The 14,645-nt window shown below is 35.6% G+C and overlaps 1 protein-coding gene across 1 annotated transcript in view; it reads left to right on the top strand.

Annotated features, from left to right (window-relative positions):
- AEBP2 (AE binding protein 2) overlaps nucleotides 1–8,097 on the top strand; it is a 70,346-nt gene extending 62,249 nt beyond the window's left edge. The window contains exons 7-9 of the mRNA XM_035028120.1: nucleotides 2,236–2,349; nucleotides 4,774–4,800; nucleotides 5,349–8,097. Of these exons, the coding sequence (XP_034884011.1) occupies nucleotides 2,236–2,349; nucleotides 4,774–4,800; nucleotides 5,349–5,394 (187 nt within the window). The 3' untranslated portion in view covers nucleotides 5,395–8,097. The remainder of the gene's footprint in view (nucleotides 1–2,235; nucleotides 2,350–4,773; nucleotides 4,801–5,348) is intronic.
- The last annotated feature ends 6,548 nt before the right edge of the window (nucleotides 8,098–14,645 follow it).

Here is a 14,645-nt window from a genome sequence, read left to right as displayed (position 1 = left end):
GAAAACTAAGCAGGCTCCATGTTGGGTGTGGAGCCCGGCGTGGGGCTTTATCTCAAAACCCTGAGATCATGACCTGAGCCGAAATCAAGAGTCAGATGCTCAACAGACTGAATCACTGGTGCCCCATGAATTAAGAGTTCTTAAATAGATTTGGGAGTTTACAATACATGCTAGCATATTGGTAAAGAAATCTAGCTTTTTTTTTTTTTAGATCTGTGACTATCAAACTGCCATTAATGTAGAACATATTTTCCACCACTTTCCCCCCTTCCCACCCAGGTTTTGTGGAAATGCTACTGTAAAAATTTTTTTTTTTTTAAGATTTTATTTTATTTTATTTATTTGACAGAGAGAGAGAGACAGCTAGAGAGGGAACACAAGCAGGGGGAGTGGGAGAGGGAGAAGCAGGCTCCTGGCCGAGCAGGGAGCCCCGATGCGGGGCTCGACCCCAGGACCCTGGGATTATGACCTGAGCTGAAGGCAAACGCCCAACAACTGAGCCACCCAGGCGCCCCTACTGTAAAATATTTTGAAATGGCTTTGTAAAATTTATTTAATGAGCTCCTTTTTTTTTTTTTAAGATTTTATTTATTTATTTGAGAGAGAGAATGAGAGACAGAGAGCATGAGAGGGAGAAGGGTCAGAGGGAGAAGCAGACTCCCCGCTGAGCAGGGAGCCCGATGCGGGACTCGATCCCGGGACTCCAGTATCATGACCTGAGCCGAAGGCAGTCGCTTAACCAACTGAGCCACCCAGGCACCCCTAATGAGCTCCTTTTTAGCTGAAACATTAAAGTTACCCATTTTTCTCTACTGTTAAGAGCTATTAAAATCAATACGCAAACTGCAAAATGTTAATGGTTTTCGATACACATTGCCTTCCTGAAAGTTTGTGCCAATTATAATCCCACCTACTACATTAGAGAGCTTATTTCTCTGGCTTACTATTAATACATTGATTATTATCACAAATTTTGTATTTCTATGATTACATATAATTTTTAAACTTTTTATCTTTGGTGAATTGTTGGGTTTGTGTCCTTTGTCTCCCCTGTCCCTTTTTCCCCAATGAATATTCACCTGTTTCATACTGATTTGTAAGAGCTCTTTTTATATTAAGGTTAAAAACATAGTTCCTTTAAGATATATTGAAATATATGTGTATTCTTAGTATTTTGGAAATTGATCAGTCCAAATATCAGAATGCTTTTATTTGAATTTCCTGGTAGGATTAGCTTTCTTTGAATTCAGGATTTGATCACTTGCATTTTTTTACATGGGTTTTAATCTAGTGGAGTGTTTGTTTATTTCTTCATTAAAAACCTTGGTGTCAGGGGCACCTGGGTGGCTCAGTTGGTTAAGCGACTGCCTTCGGCTCAGGTCATGATCCTGGAGTCCCTGGATCGAGTCCCGCATCGGGCTCCCTGCTCAGCAGGGAGTCTGCTTCTCCCACTGACCCTCCCCCCTCTCATGTGCTCTCCGTCTCTCTCATTCTCTCTGTCTCAAATAAATAAATAAAATCTTTAAAAAAAAAAACAAAAAAAAAACAAAAAACCTTGGTGTCAGGGGCGCCTGGGTGGCTCAGATGGTTGGGCGTCTGCCTTCGGCTCGGGTCATGATCCCAGGGTCCTGGGATCGAGCCCCGCGTCCGGCTCCTGGCTCGGCGGGGAGCCTGTTTCTCCCTCTCCCTCTGCCTCTCCCCCTGCTCATGCTCTTGCTCTCTCTGTATCTCTGTGTCTTGAATGAATAAATAAAATCTTAAAAAAAAAACACAAACAAACCTTGGTGTCAGCATAAGGAATATAGTCAGTGGTACTATAATAATGTGATATGGTGACAGAGTAATGTAGAATTGTTGAATTTAATATGTAGTACACCTGAAACTAATATAACATTGTAAGTCAACTGTAATTCAATAAAAAATGAAAATAAAAAGCAGTCATTGTCAAAATGTCATCAAGTCAAGCTCAAATATGAATTTTACTCCATGAATTAAGTGTTTTATAATGCATGTTTCCAAGTTTGATGTGGCTTTGCCACCAGAAATTCCTAACTCATTCCCAAATTCATGCCTGAAATTTCACTGCCATTTTTTAGCTGAGACTCTGCATCCCATTGCTGTTCTTGGCTCCTGAAAAGCTTGTTAACCCAGCAGAAAAGTCTGGGTAATGTGAAGTTATATGAAGAGTAAGCTTAAGATTAATATTATTTCATTTATGACTTGTTTTTTACATAGTCTGCCTGACGTGTGGGTGAATGAAAGTGAACGACATCAATTAAAAACTAAAGTAGTTCATTTATCAAAGCTACCCAAAGATACTGCCTTGCTTTTGGATCCAAACATATACAGGTAATTTAATTCTTGATTTGATGTTTTACTTTTTGAATTGTAATCTTAAATCTCCCTAAATTTTGGATATAAGGTTAGGACTTATTTTTAAGTACTGAATTTCAGTACCAAGCATAGTTTGCTTTCTGGAGCTTTGTATATGGAAATTACATCACAAACGTTTATAAATTTGTAGGATCCAGAAAGATAATATTTTGGTAAAGTTTATATGCCACTTTACTTCCCGATTTATCTTACGTAGTTTAGATTGTAATATATATAGTATTTTGAAAATAAGTGCCTTTTGTTTAAGTATGTAATTCTTTCTATAATACCAGACTTCTGTGGGTCTGGGAATATATCCCATGTGCCCTAAAATACCATAAATGGTTGAATCTTTAAACTTATACTCCACCCAAACTTTTTAGTAGAGCAGTTTAAATATTGTTGTGTTTGTTTTTAAGAGGTAGCTCAGTGTTCACATTGCTAATAACTTTCTGATCTGACCTTTGTTTTAGTGTGCTGTGCTTATGAAGGTATAGGGGGGGAAGGAGAAGAGACCAACATTTCTGACTATGTGCTGAGTCACTTTGCTAGGTGCTTTACATATACTTCATCCTCACAGCAGCCTGTGAAGTAGGTGTTACTATCTCTGTTTTACAGATGGGAAAACTGAGGCAAGAGTTTAAGTAGCTTGCCCAAGGTTACACAGATAGTATGTGACTGAACTCTCCTTACTGCCTCATCCAAATGACATATACTAGGGTGATTCAGAAAGTGGTGAAAATGCTTAAAAGCACTCTTCATGAGCAAACTTCCTGTGTTTTTAAAATCAGTTTTAATTTGATATGTATTTTGCATAGGGATAGGTTGAATAAGAATATAAGATAGAATATAATAATTGATAATCCCAAATATGAATTTTAGCTGTCATAAAGAGACCGTGATCTATGCCAAATTCTGAAGCAGTTAAACACTTTGAAGGTTCTGTTCATTCTATGACTCAATTTTTGGAATGTTATTCAGTATAATAGGATTTCTTGTAATTGGAGATATCTTCTGAGAATGAAATTTTAACATAATGGGCCTTGCCATGTGGAAACATTGAGACTCTTGAGTTTTCCCTACTCCCCTCCCAAATTTATTTTAAATGTCTTCTGATGAAGGTGCTAATAATACGTACCATAAAAACTTGTTTTTTTGTGGGATGAACTATGTTAACAAGAGGTTAACTAGTGTAGTAAATAGTGAAATTACCTTAAAGGAGAAGATTGAAGAAAATCCACTACCAAAAATAACGCGAAAGTAACGATTTACCTTTCTCTTTATAAGAAAATAATTGAATATTCTTTATTTACTGGTACTTAATTTAGGGTTTATTTCTGCTTACTCTTTGAAGGTAGTAATTAAAATTAGCATTCTAAAAGAGTGATATTTTGGGAAAGCCACCCTGCTATTAGAACTGGTTGTAAACATCCCTTAGGCAGAGGGTTGACAAAGGGGCATGAATCTTAATTATAAGATTCAGACTAACTTCTGTGTTTCTGCCCTGCATTCTACTTCCCCCTCTCTAAGGGTCTTCCTTTTTCACAGACCAGCTTATTTTTGTAATTCTTGTGTATATAGGAAGCGAATTAGATATTTTAGTGAATATTTTTAGTGACTTAAAAAAAAAGCATTCAGGTGCGGAACTACTGTCCAAAAGGGCGTAGGAATTCCATTGCATGTTCTCAAAAGTGTACATCTACAGTTCTTACGGATTTCATTTTTGGGTAATGAACATGTTCTTAAGACATATTAAATGCATCTGTGGAGTTAATTTTCTTTAACTGTATTTCACCCCCCTCCTCCAATCCCTGCCCTGGTCTTAACATTTAATTTTGAGTTTAAACTTTCATGCTTCTACTGTTCCGGAAATTAGAATTGAGTCTTTCCTAAAGTGGTACAGATTAATAGAAGTGGCTACATTTGCTGTGGTGTAACATGTGAGCAAGGTCTGGGTTTTGATTTTGAAAACTTGTGAAATGAGGTAAAAAAGCATTTGTTCTAACTTGTTTTAGGAGAATTACTTTGTGGCTTATACACATCTCAAAATGAAACCATGACAAACCTTCCAAAAACATACTAACTTCAAAATGAAACTAAAAAGAACATAATTTATTTAAGATTTAAGCATCAGTTTTAAAGTCCTAGTTGGTTAAAGTGCATGTGTTAAGCATGAGAATCTCTTTCAGAATCAGGTTACATAAAAAGGATTTATTAAAAAGCTGTATTAGGTAACTGAGTTTGCATCCATTAAAGTGTGAATGCTTTGGAAATAAATTTTAATGATCAATGATTATCACATTGCCTATATCTTATTTAATGTTTTTAATGTCTCTTTTGTAATACTTAATGTGTTTTGATTCAGTTGAATAAAAGAATATTCCTTTTCTCTTTTTTTAGAACAATGCCGCAGAAGAGGTTGAAGAGGTAAAAAATAAATAAATACATAAAAAGCAAACAAGCGGGGACACCTGCAGTCTTAGTCACTGACAATGGGTTTAGTAAAAGTTGCACATTAGAGTCAACCCCTTTCCTTTTTTTTTTCTTAAATCCAGTATTTAGAATAATATTTATGCTTAGTGTAAACATTCTGTGAATGAAGTAGGCTCTTCTGTGGAATATATTAATATATTACTGTATATCCACATTTTCATGGAATGGTACTGTGGGAGACTGAGCAAACACTTTTCTGGCAACTTAGTGGAACAGCTTCTTAAAGGCTTTGCATGCTTGCTGCTTTAAGCTGCTTTTTTTCCCCCCTTTTAGCGATTACAGTAGTTTATATTGGAAAGAAAACAATTACAACATGTGCCCTTAAAAATACCAAAAGCACTGTAAGGATATTTGTCTTGACAGTGTCTATTGATTTGAAGTCATATTAGGAAATATTTAGACAATGAAAATTATCAAGAGATAATTTACCTTTCAATTATGATAAATAGATGTGATTGGTTGCCATTTGTGTTCTTTTGCAGAACTCTGATAAGAAAAGTGTTCAATTTGTATTTAAGCAAACAGTGAACGACATTTGCAATCAACTAAAAATTCGTCTATCGAATTAGGGCTGAAAATTTCTGTTAAAGAGTGTTGCAGTATGTCTGGTGGCTCCCTTTTCAGGACTAGGGTTTTCTCATGGAGTACAGTATGTTAATATTTACCTATATAACTAATCTGTTAACGGTTTTTGAAAAACCTCTATTTCAAATTATTTGAATAATCCTCATATTTTCATTTTAACCTATATAAGCCTCTAATTTTTTTTTTTCTGAGGAAAACATTTGGTTTATGAGTTGTTTTTTCTTAACGTAAGAAAAATTGTATTTTTTTTTTTTTTAAGTTTTTTCAAACTGAATCCTTTATGCACCAAAGTTGGTTTTGAAAAGGAAAATAAAATCACTTTCTTGCTTGGTAAGCAAGAAGCCATATGGATTTTTTTTAACTTACAGAAATGGAAATATGTGTAACTTGTTAGTATTGTATCAAACAAATGTTGCATAGAGATAATAGAACATTGCTTGTAAATAATTCAGCAGATTTGTAATATATTTTTATATTATGAAATGTACTGTAGATGTTTTTCTAGAGGCATGAAAGTTAAATGTATATATTATGGGTAGAAATAATATTGAAGGATATTGTAATTCACTAGTGCTGCCAGAGGAATTGTTAATAAAGCACCTTCTTTAACAATAAATGTCTTTGCAGACTTAAGGGACTATGTACTACTGTTAATATCTATAAGAACAAAACACATTGAACATCCTTCCAGAAAGTCTTTGAGGGAGGACCTATACCCATAATAGAATTATGGCACTCATTTCTGACAGTGACCGTGAAATCAATTATTTCCTTACTGTTGGAAGGACATATTGTAAAGTATATGTGGTTATATGCAGTCAAACTGCAGAAAATACTCCTGATTGAGGAGTTTTCACTTTACTACAGTGATATAAAAACCAGCAATTTTTACACTAAATTTTTTAAAGAATAGACAAAAATATAGAATTAAGCCTTTGGTTCCAAAATGGGAAAGGTTCCATGATACATAAGTCATTTCTCATTTACTTTAAAAAATTTTAAAAAGAATAAAAATTATGGGAGACTTTATTCGTTAACAGTGGGGTAAAGAGCTATATACATGAAATGAGTCATATAAAATTAAATGAAGTGCAAATAAAAGCACTGCTACTAGAAGACATTCTGGAATGGTTGTTTAATAAGGGTATTATCCATTTGATCTGTAGCAAATGTGATTTTATTTTTGAAAAGAAAAGAAAAGCAGTGTGTTTTACTTTTTTTTGTTTTCTTTTGCTTAAGCACTTCATCAATTGCTTTATTCTGTATCTACGAAGTAATCTGCAATCTCCTTTGTTCTTTTAAAATTTTGATTTGTTATAAAATTGCCAAATAGAAGTGTTTCAGATATATAGTTTGTACCTGTATTTTTTATTTTATTGCCTCATGTTCTTGTAAGTCATTCTTAATTGACCGATGATTGTAGACCTTGCCTGAGTATTTTTTCTAATAAAACAAAGCAAATCACATTTAGCTTCAAAATTGTAACAATTCAATTAAAATTTAAAACGACATCTGAAATACACATCTCATATTTTCTTTAACGGCACAGCAAATAAATTAGTTTTTTCATTGTTTGGAAATATTTAGATGTCAGAATCAAATTTCATGGTTATTGATTAGCTAGCCTCTGAGTACTCAATCACTTATGGTACTTTGCTGCTTATCTGACTTTGGTCTGATACTATATATTAACACACCAAAAAGAATATGGAATTAAAACGAAATAGTTTTATAACTTGTATATATACACATGCAATTAAGATTGGGAAATAAGTGTGAAAATTTTAACCAAAAATAGTTCATTTAGTGATGTTTACCATTTATATTCTTCCTCCTAACCCCCATATATGACGTATTTGGAATATGGCACCTGAAATTATCAGTCTCTTATTCAGAATCCATTGTATAGTTCAGCAGCAGGCAAACTGCAGCCCACAGGCGTATCCATTCATGTCCGCATTGCCTGTGACTGCTTTCTCCCTGTAGTGGCAGAGCTGAGTAGTGAGAACAGAAGGCCTGCAAACCCAAAATACTTCATCTCTGACCTTTTAAGGAAAAATTTGCCAGTTCCTGGTATAGTCGATAAAATTTTTGAAAAAACACACCTAAAAAACACACAAATTAATCTACATTTTAATCTTACAGTACTAATTTTGGTAATAAGCCAGTACAGTAAATTTCAGTGAAAGTCATTTATACTTTTCAGTAAATATTGCTATATTAGGTACCTGCAACAAATGGTGTTTTTTAAAAAAATTTACATTGAAATTTCTTAATAGTTACCAACATTTCACCATTTGTGTTTTTGTATCCTTAGGACTAAATGAGATTTTGTAAATCAAGATTATATTTAAATCATAAGGCACATCTCCTCTATATAAAAGAATTTTGGAAGTGGAAAATACTGTAAAATTGAAAGTTGTTTATTTTTCTAATAAACTTTTTCCTATATAAATCTTCCCTAAAGTGGACACACATGACTTCTGAATTTCAGATGAAAGGAAATTAAGATGAAGAGTAATTACCTCTCAATGCATATTTTAAGATTTGTTTTACTCTGATTGAAAGCATTGATAATCATGTCAGTAAATCTTTGACTGTAAAACTTTTTTCCCTTTCACACCTTAATAAAATGTTTTAAATATACAAGTACTCTAAAAGGATTAGAATTTGCCACAGTTATTTAAAACATCTTTTATCGTTTGCTATTTGAATTCTTGTTTTAATAATATATGATTAACAGAAGTATTAGATACTCAGATAAAATTTAAAATGGGAAAATATGGTTGAATAAATGTAAAATAGTTGGTGGGGGCTTTCTATATGCTTAATTTTTTTTTTAAGTCTTTAATACCTCTTCAGAGTTCTTTAAAAGGCAAACACAAATCCTTAGTTTAGGTAGCTGCTCAGTATGAAAAACTGATATTTATCTGTAAAACAAGGCCTAGGGTTGCAGACCTACAAGGAAATGCTAATAAACATATAGTCTTTCTTAGAAAGGCAGTTAAATCCTGTATATCATTTGAATGTTTGGAGTTTTGTTTTAAGACTTTATTTTTAAGTAATCTCTACAACCCATCACGGGACTTGAACTCAAAATCCTGACATCAAGGGTTGCATGCTCCACCGACTGAGCCAGGCACCCTCAATGTTTTGGGTTTTTTGGGAGAGGTAATGGTACATTTTGAAATGAAAAATATTCTTCTAGAATATGTAGAGACTATTTCTTTCTCTTTTTTTTTTGAGACTATTTCTTAAAAGGATAAAATTTATTAGAAAATTTTGTACATTTTTTTCAATTCTTTTTTTTCTTTTTAAGATTTTATTTTATTTGACACAAAGAGAGACAGCGAGAGAGGGAACACAAGGAGGGGGAGTGGGAGAGGGAGAAGCAGGCTTCCCCCTGAGCAGGGAGCCCGATGTGGGGCTTGATCCCAGGACCCAGGTATCATGACCTGAGCCGAAGGCAGATGCCCAACGACTGAGCCCCAGGCACCCCCTTTTTTTTAATTCTTAAAGAATTTGTGACTTGGTGGAGGATTTTATAATTCCAGCACTAACAGTTTTATATTACTATTTTTTAAAGATTTATTTGTTTATTTGGTGGGGAGGGGCAGGGAGTAGGAGAGAGAGTCTGAAACAGACTGTGCTGAACGCAGAGCCAGACGTGGGGCTCGATCTCGCGACCCTCATCACCACCCCGATCACAGCCTGAGCCGAAACTGAGTTGAATGCTTAACCGACTGTGCCAATCAGGCGCCCCAACAGCTTTAATATAAATAAGGGTCTGCAGCATTTTTTTTTTTCTTTTTAGGTTAAGAATATTTTGTCATTTCTAATGGTGGTTATGAGCCTCAGGAGCCTTAAAAATGTAATGAAATACTGTATTTTTATTTTTAATTAAAAAAAACCTTAAAATATTTACATAGTCCAATTTATTTTCTGAATCAGGTTTGCATAGTGTATAATACATGGTTCTATTACCCTGAAAATTAAAAAGGAGTTGTAAGTAGCTACAGCAGTAATTACCACATTTTTTTTCTAGGTCAGTATTCTTTTCACTATACCAAACTGCTTTTTGCAATGTGTGAGAAGAAATAAATGTACACTGTAATACCACTGTAAAGTCGTTTTCAGTGTTTCTGCCGTAGCCAGTCCCTAGCATGATCCATGGCACAAAATAGTCTATAAAATAGTCCGTTTGTTGAAAGAGTGTTATAGGTGAGTACTTGTTACAGGAACATATTTTGGAGAATTATGTCCATAAAACACCAGTAGGGTTGAAACAACCTGGCTTAAGCCACACTGTGGTAATGTTTATGTACCTTTATTTATGGACCTACAAAGGGAGCTATACTTCAGTTTGAACATTCTCAAAGGATTATTGGTGTTACATATTCAATTGTAATTAACCATTTTGGGTTTATTAAAGGGCTCAATTTAGTTTTTGGTAGAGCTCCATTTTCTTTTTATAGTAAGACCTCAATTTATGATATGAATAACATTTTTAAAAATTTAAATCTAATTAGCCAATGTATAGTATATACTTAGTTTCAGATGTAGTGTTCAGTAGTCAGTTGTGTATAACACCCAGTGCTATGAGTAACATTTTTAAGTAATAACACTACTTTGAAGGAGTTACCCAGTATTTGATTTCTTTATTTAATATTTTGTCATGGTCCCAGAGCATTGTCCCCCAAAGGACCTATTTTCCTCCTCAGTATTTATATGCCTCTGCTAAAGAAAAATCTCTGCATTACAAATCTTAGGAATTAAGAAATTGCCAAGCACTTATATGTTCCTATTAAAACCATTTCAGGAATTCATTTATGCCTAATATGTCTTACATAAGATTATTACATTTTGGGCCTTTTTCCTTTTAGAAAAACAGTTTTCTTAGAGACTGTGTAGCAAGGGAATAATAATAGATTGTAAAATGTGGGCATTTACTCTTGACAGCTGGGCCCAGTGTAAGTAGTTTAGTATAAACATCATCGAGCATTGCAGAAGAGTAGGTCAGAAGATTCAAAGGTTAGGTCTTCCTGAATTTCATAAATTAAGAGGGCCTAATTGGTTATCTTCTTAATATTTAAATATTTTCTTAATACCTGCATAATAGCTTTAAAAGAGTGTAGTGTCATAAATGTCATTCTTTATAGAAATTAAGAAACTTATCTAAGTTTCTGTGTATCTCCTCTGTGTATGTTCTTCCCTAAATCAACCAAAATACCTAGTTTTCTATTCAAATGTAATTCAGAATAGTCAGCACTTCATTCAAAATTTGTCTTCAACATCAGTAGTATTTAAAAAATATATTTTAGTTTATTTATAATTGCCAAAATGAAGAAATTAGTAGTGCAGGAAATAGTGATAAAAGTGAAAATCCTCACTTTCAACTGACCACACTTAGCTGGTCTCCAGATAAATATTTTGTTGAATCCTTCCCCAACTACTACTGTGCTTGCTTCTTAAATTGTTACACACTCAGTTCTAGGATTTGGCTTTTACTCAAGACCTCTGTATAGATCTTTATTCTTTTTTATGGCCAGGTATGATGTTCCATAAATTATCTAGTCATTCCCTACTGGTTCACATTGTTTACAGATTTGCTGATTAATACAGCAACATCCTTGAAAATATAGTTGGAGAGATTTCTATATTGTAGTCTCCTGGGAGGGATGATTAGCTGATTTAAAGAGTTAAATGAGTTGTGTCTATTTTAAGTTTCGGTATTGCCAGAATGTTTTCCTGAAAAGGTGCTGCCAACATAAACTGTCAACTGGATGTGAATGTGTTTTTCCCCTTCAGTGTACCAATACTTAATATTATCAACCTTTAAATTTTAGTCTGAGGTGGAAAAGTGGGTTATGAGAATTTCCTGGGTTTGATTCTCAGTTCAACTGAAAACTTTGTGGTTTTGGAGAAGTTGAACTCCTTGTGTCTGTTTTTTCATTTGTAAAATGGCATTCTGTTATTACTTGATAGGATTTTATACTCCTTGTTTTGATGAGCATGGTTTGAAAGAGTACAGTCTTAATCTTTATATCTTTTTACCCCCCTTTTTAAAAAATATTTATTTTATTTTTTTAAAAGATTTTATTTATTTGACAGAGGGAGACACAGCGAGAGAGGGAACACAAGCAGGGGGAGTGGGAGAGGGAGAAGCAGCAGGCTCCCCGCTGAGCAGGGAGCCCGCGGGCTCGATCCCAGGACCCTGAGATCATGGCCTCAACCAAAGGCAGACGCTTAACGACTGAGCCACCCAGGTGCCCCAAAAAGATTTATTTTAGAGCATGCAAACAAATGGGGGAGGGGCAGAAAGAGGGAGATACAAGCAGACTCCCTGCTGAGCGTGGAGCCCAACTTGGGGCTGTGTCCTATGACCCTGAGATCATGACCTGAGCCGAAATCAAGAGTCTTAAATGATTGAGCCACCCAGGTGCCCCTATATCTTCTTATCCCGTTAAACCCACTCTGGATGCATCCTTTCTTGTCATTGGAAGAAATCTCATGTAAGTTCCTTCATCTTTCTGATTATTCTTGGGGAATAAGCTCTCCAATCATGTGTAATCACAAAAATAAGCTCATTTTCATCTTATTAACTTCAATAAGTATTTTATCTTTGAATCAGTTTTAATTGTACAATTAGGTGAGTTTCACAGATGCACATAACCATGAAATCAACAACAATTAAGACACATTTTTATTTTTTTTTAAAGATTTTATTTATTTGACAAAGACACAGCAAGAGAGGGAACACAAGCAGGGGGAGTGGGAGAGGGAGAAGCAGGCTCCCCGCAGAGCAGGGACCCCGATGTGGGACTCGATCCCAGGACCCTGGGATCATGACCTGAGCCGAAGGCAGTTGCTCAACCGACTGAGCCACCCAGGTGCCCTTAAGACACATTTCTATTGCCACCCATAAGTTGCCTCTTGCTTGTCTGTAGCGTGTCCTCTGCAGCCCAGCCCAGCCAACCACTGAGCTATAGTCTCTTAATGTAGATTGGTGTGCATTTTCTGAAATTTAAATAAATAGAATCATACAGAATGTACTCTATGGTATTTTGCTTTCACTCAGCATAATGATTTTGAAATGGAATGATAAATACTCTAAATATTTACATTTTCTGCTTATCTAGTGATCACATATTTTCTGTGTTTTCTATTTGTATTTTAAGTAGGTAGTGGGGGCACAAAATTATCTGAACTCTTCGGACTTAAGATTATTATTCCAGATCATTACTTGAGATTTATTAAATGGAAAAGATTTCTGGGATGTGATTAGGCACTGTTAAAGATATTTTAAGGCAGTTTTTAAAAATAGTTACCTGTTTAATCGTAACTTAATAGTTTTTAAGGTAGTTGTGTGGCCTAAGATGGAAGTCTTTAGGTATTTATACTGGAGATGTTAGAGCAAGTATTTCTAGCAAAGAAATTTGTTGCTGTTGTACTAGGGATGTCTTGAAGTTAACTGTTAGCCTTCCGATTTAATAAAATATTAATGGAACGCAGAATCTTAGAGTCTCTGAAAGTGTAAGGCGCTGCTCTGGATACTAGGGGTTTAGCAGTGAACAAAATAAATGTTCTTGATCTCTGGAACTTAAAAGTGTGTGGATGGGAGATGACAGGCAATATGTAAATGAGTAATACTAGAACAAGAGGGAGTGAGGTGGTATAATTTACTATGAAGGAAAACAAAATGGAGGGAGGGATAGAGAATTTGTGATGCAATTTAAGTAGGATAGTTCATTAAGTCCTATTGATGGGTGATACTTGAACAAAGCCTTGGAGGAGCTGAGTGGGAAGCCATGCAGGTATCTGAGGGATGAGCATTCCTGGCAGAGAGAAGAGCAAGTATAGAAACCCTTGAGGCAAGATCATTTATTCAAATATACATTCGTTTCTTACGTTGTCCTAGCATGACTGCAGGTATTGGTGATGCTGCATTTAGCAAGACATTAAAAAACATTAAAAAGTAATTTTATCTTTGAGGGAAGGGGAAGCCATTGGAAGGATCTGAGCAGAGAAAAGTTATGTTCTGCATTGTTTTTAAGGGGTCATTCTAATGACTGAAGAATTGACTATAAGGGAGCAAAGACAGAGGCTGAATGAGCATTTAAAAGGCCGTAAGTATAATCTGGAACCAGAATGTGTGGTGGTAACAAGTTGGAACTTGGAAATCCATTTGGAGGTAGGTTTGCTGAGGCTTCCGATGTGGTATGGGAGTTAAGAATGTCTCCAGGTTACTTTGGCATGAAATATTGGAAGGCTAGAACTGCCAGCCTCAGTAGTGATGGGAAAGACTGCAAGATGGACAGGGTTTGGGGAGAGCTGAACTAAGCTTTGAATGATTTATATTGGGCTGCTTATCAGACAGCCAAGGCAGAGGTATCATGAGTTAGAGGAATTTATTTTTTTCTTTAAAAAAAAAAAGATTTTTACTTATGAGAGAGCGTGCGTAGCGGGAGGAGCAGAGGGAGAGGGACAAGCGGACTCCACGCCGAGGGCCAAGCCCAACACGGGGCTTGATCTCAGGACCCTGAGATCATGATCTGAGTTGAAACCAACTGAGCCACCCAGGCGCCCCGAGTTAGAGGAATTTATAGTGGAAATGATTTAAGGTAGAAGACTGGTGAATGCAATTTACGTATTTTCTTTGAAAATCTAGGTGAAGTTGCTACACATTCATAAAGATGAGTTTATCATTTCACTTCCAATGAAGAGTTTATAAATTCCTTGAGAGTCGGCTTGAGCAAGAGCAGGACCCTGGGTGCTTTCGGAACAAGCGGCGAGCTTCAGTAATTCCACCTAAGGCCTGGTAGAAACAGATACTACTTGATATGCATACCAGCTGCCAAATGGTGGTAAAGAATGATCAATGGTTCAAGTTGATTGTGTTAAAAAATTTGAGTATAGTAAGACAACTGCTTATCCTTACATCCTGTGTACCAAAACCCAATTAAATCACTTTTTTTTTTAACATGGGAATGTTTTATCTGGTTTTGTTTTTTGAATTTATTTATTTGAGAGAGCGAGAGCATGAGTAGGGGAGGAGGGGCAGAGGTGAGGGAGAAGCAGACTCCCTCCTGAGCAGGGAGCCCGATGCGGGGCTCGATCCCAGGACCCCGGGATCACGTCCCGAGCCGAAGGCAGATGCCCAACAACTGAGCCACCCAGGCGTCCCCAGCCAGAAA

This window comes from Mirounga leonina, unplaced genomic scaffold (genome assembly GCF_011800145.1).
Source record: "Mirounga leonina isolate KUSES-001 unplaced genomic scaffold, KU_Mleo_1.0 Mir_201, whole genome shotgun sequence".
In the NCBI taxonomy this organism is placed as follows: domain Eukaryota; kingdom Metazoa; phylum Chordata; class Mammalia; order Carnivora; family Phocidae; genus Mirounga; species Mirounga leonina.
This window is presented reverse-complemented; position numbering and strand designations above follow the sequence as displayed.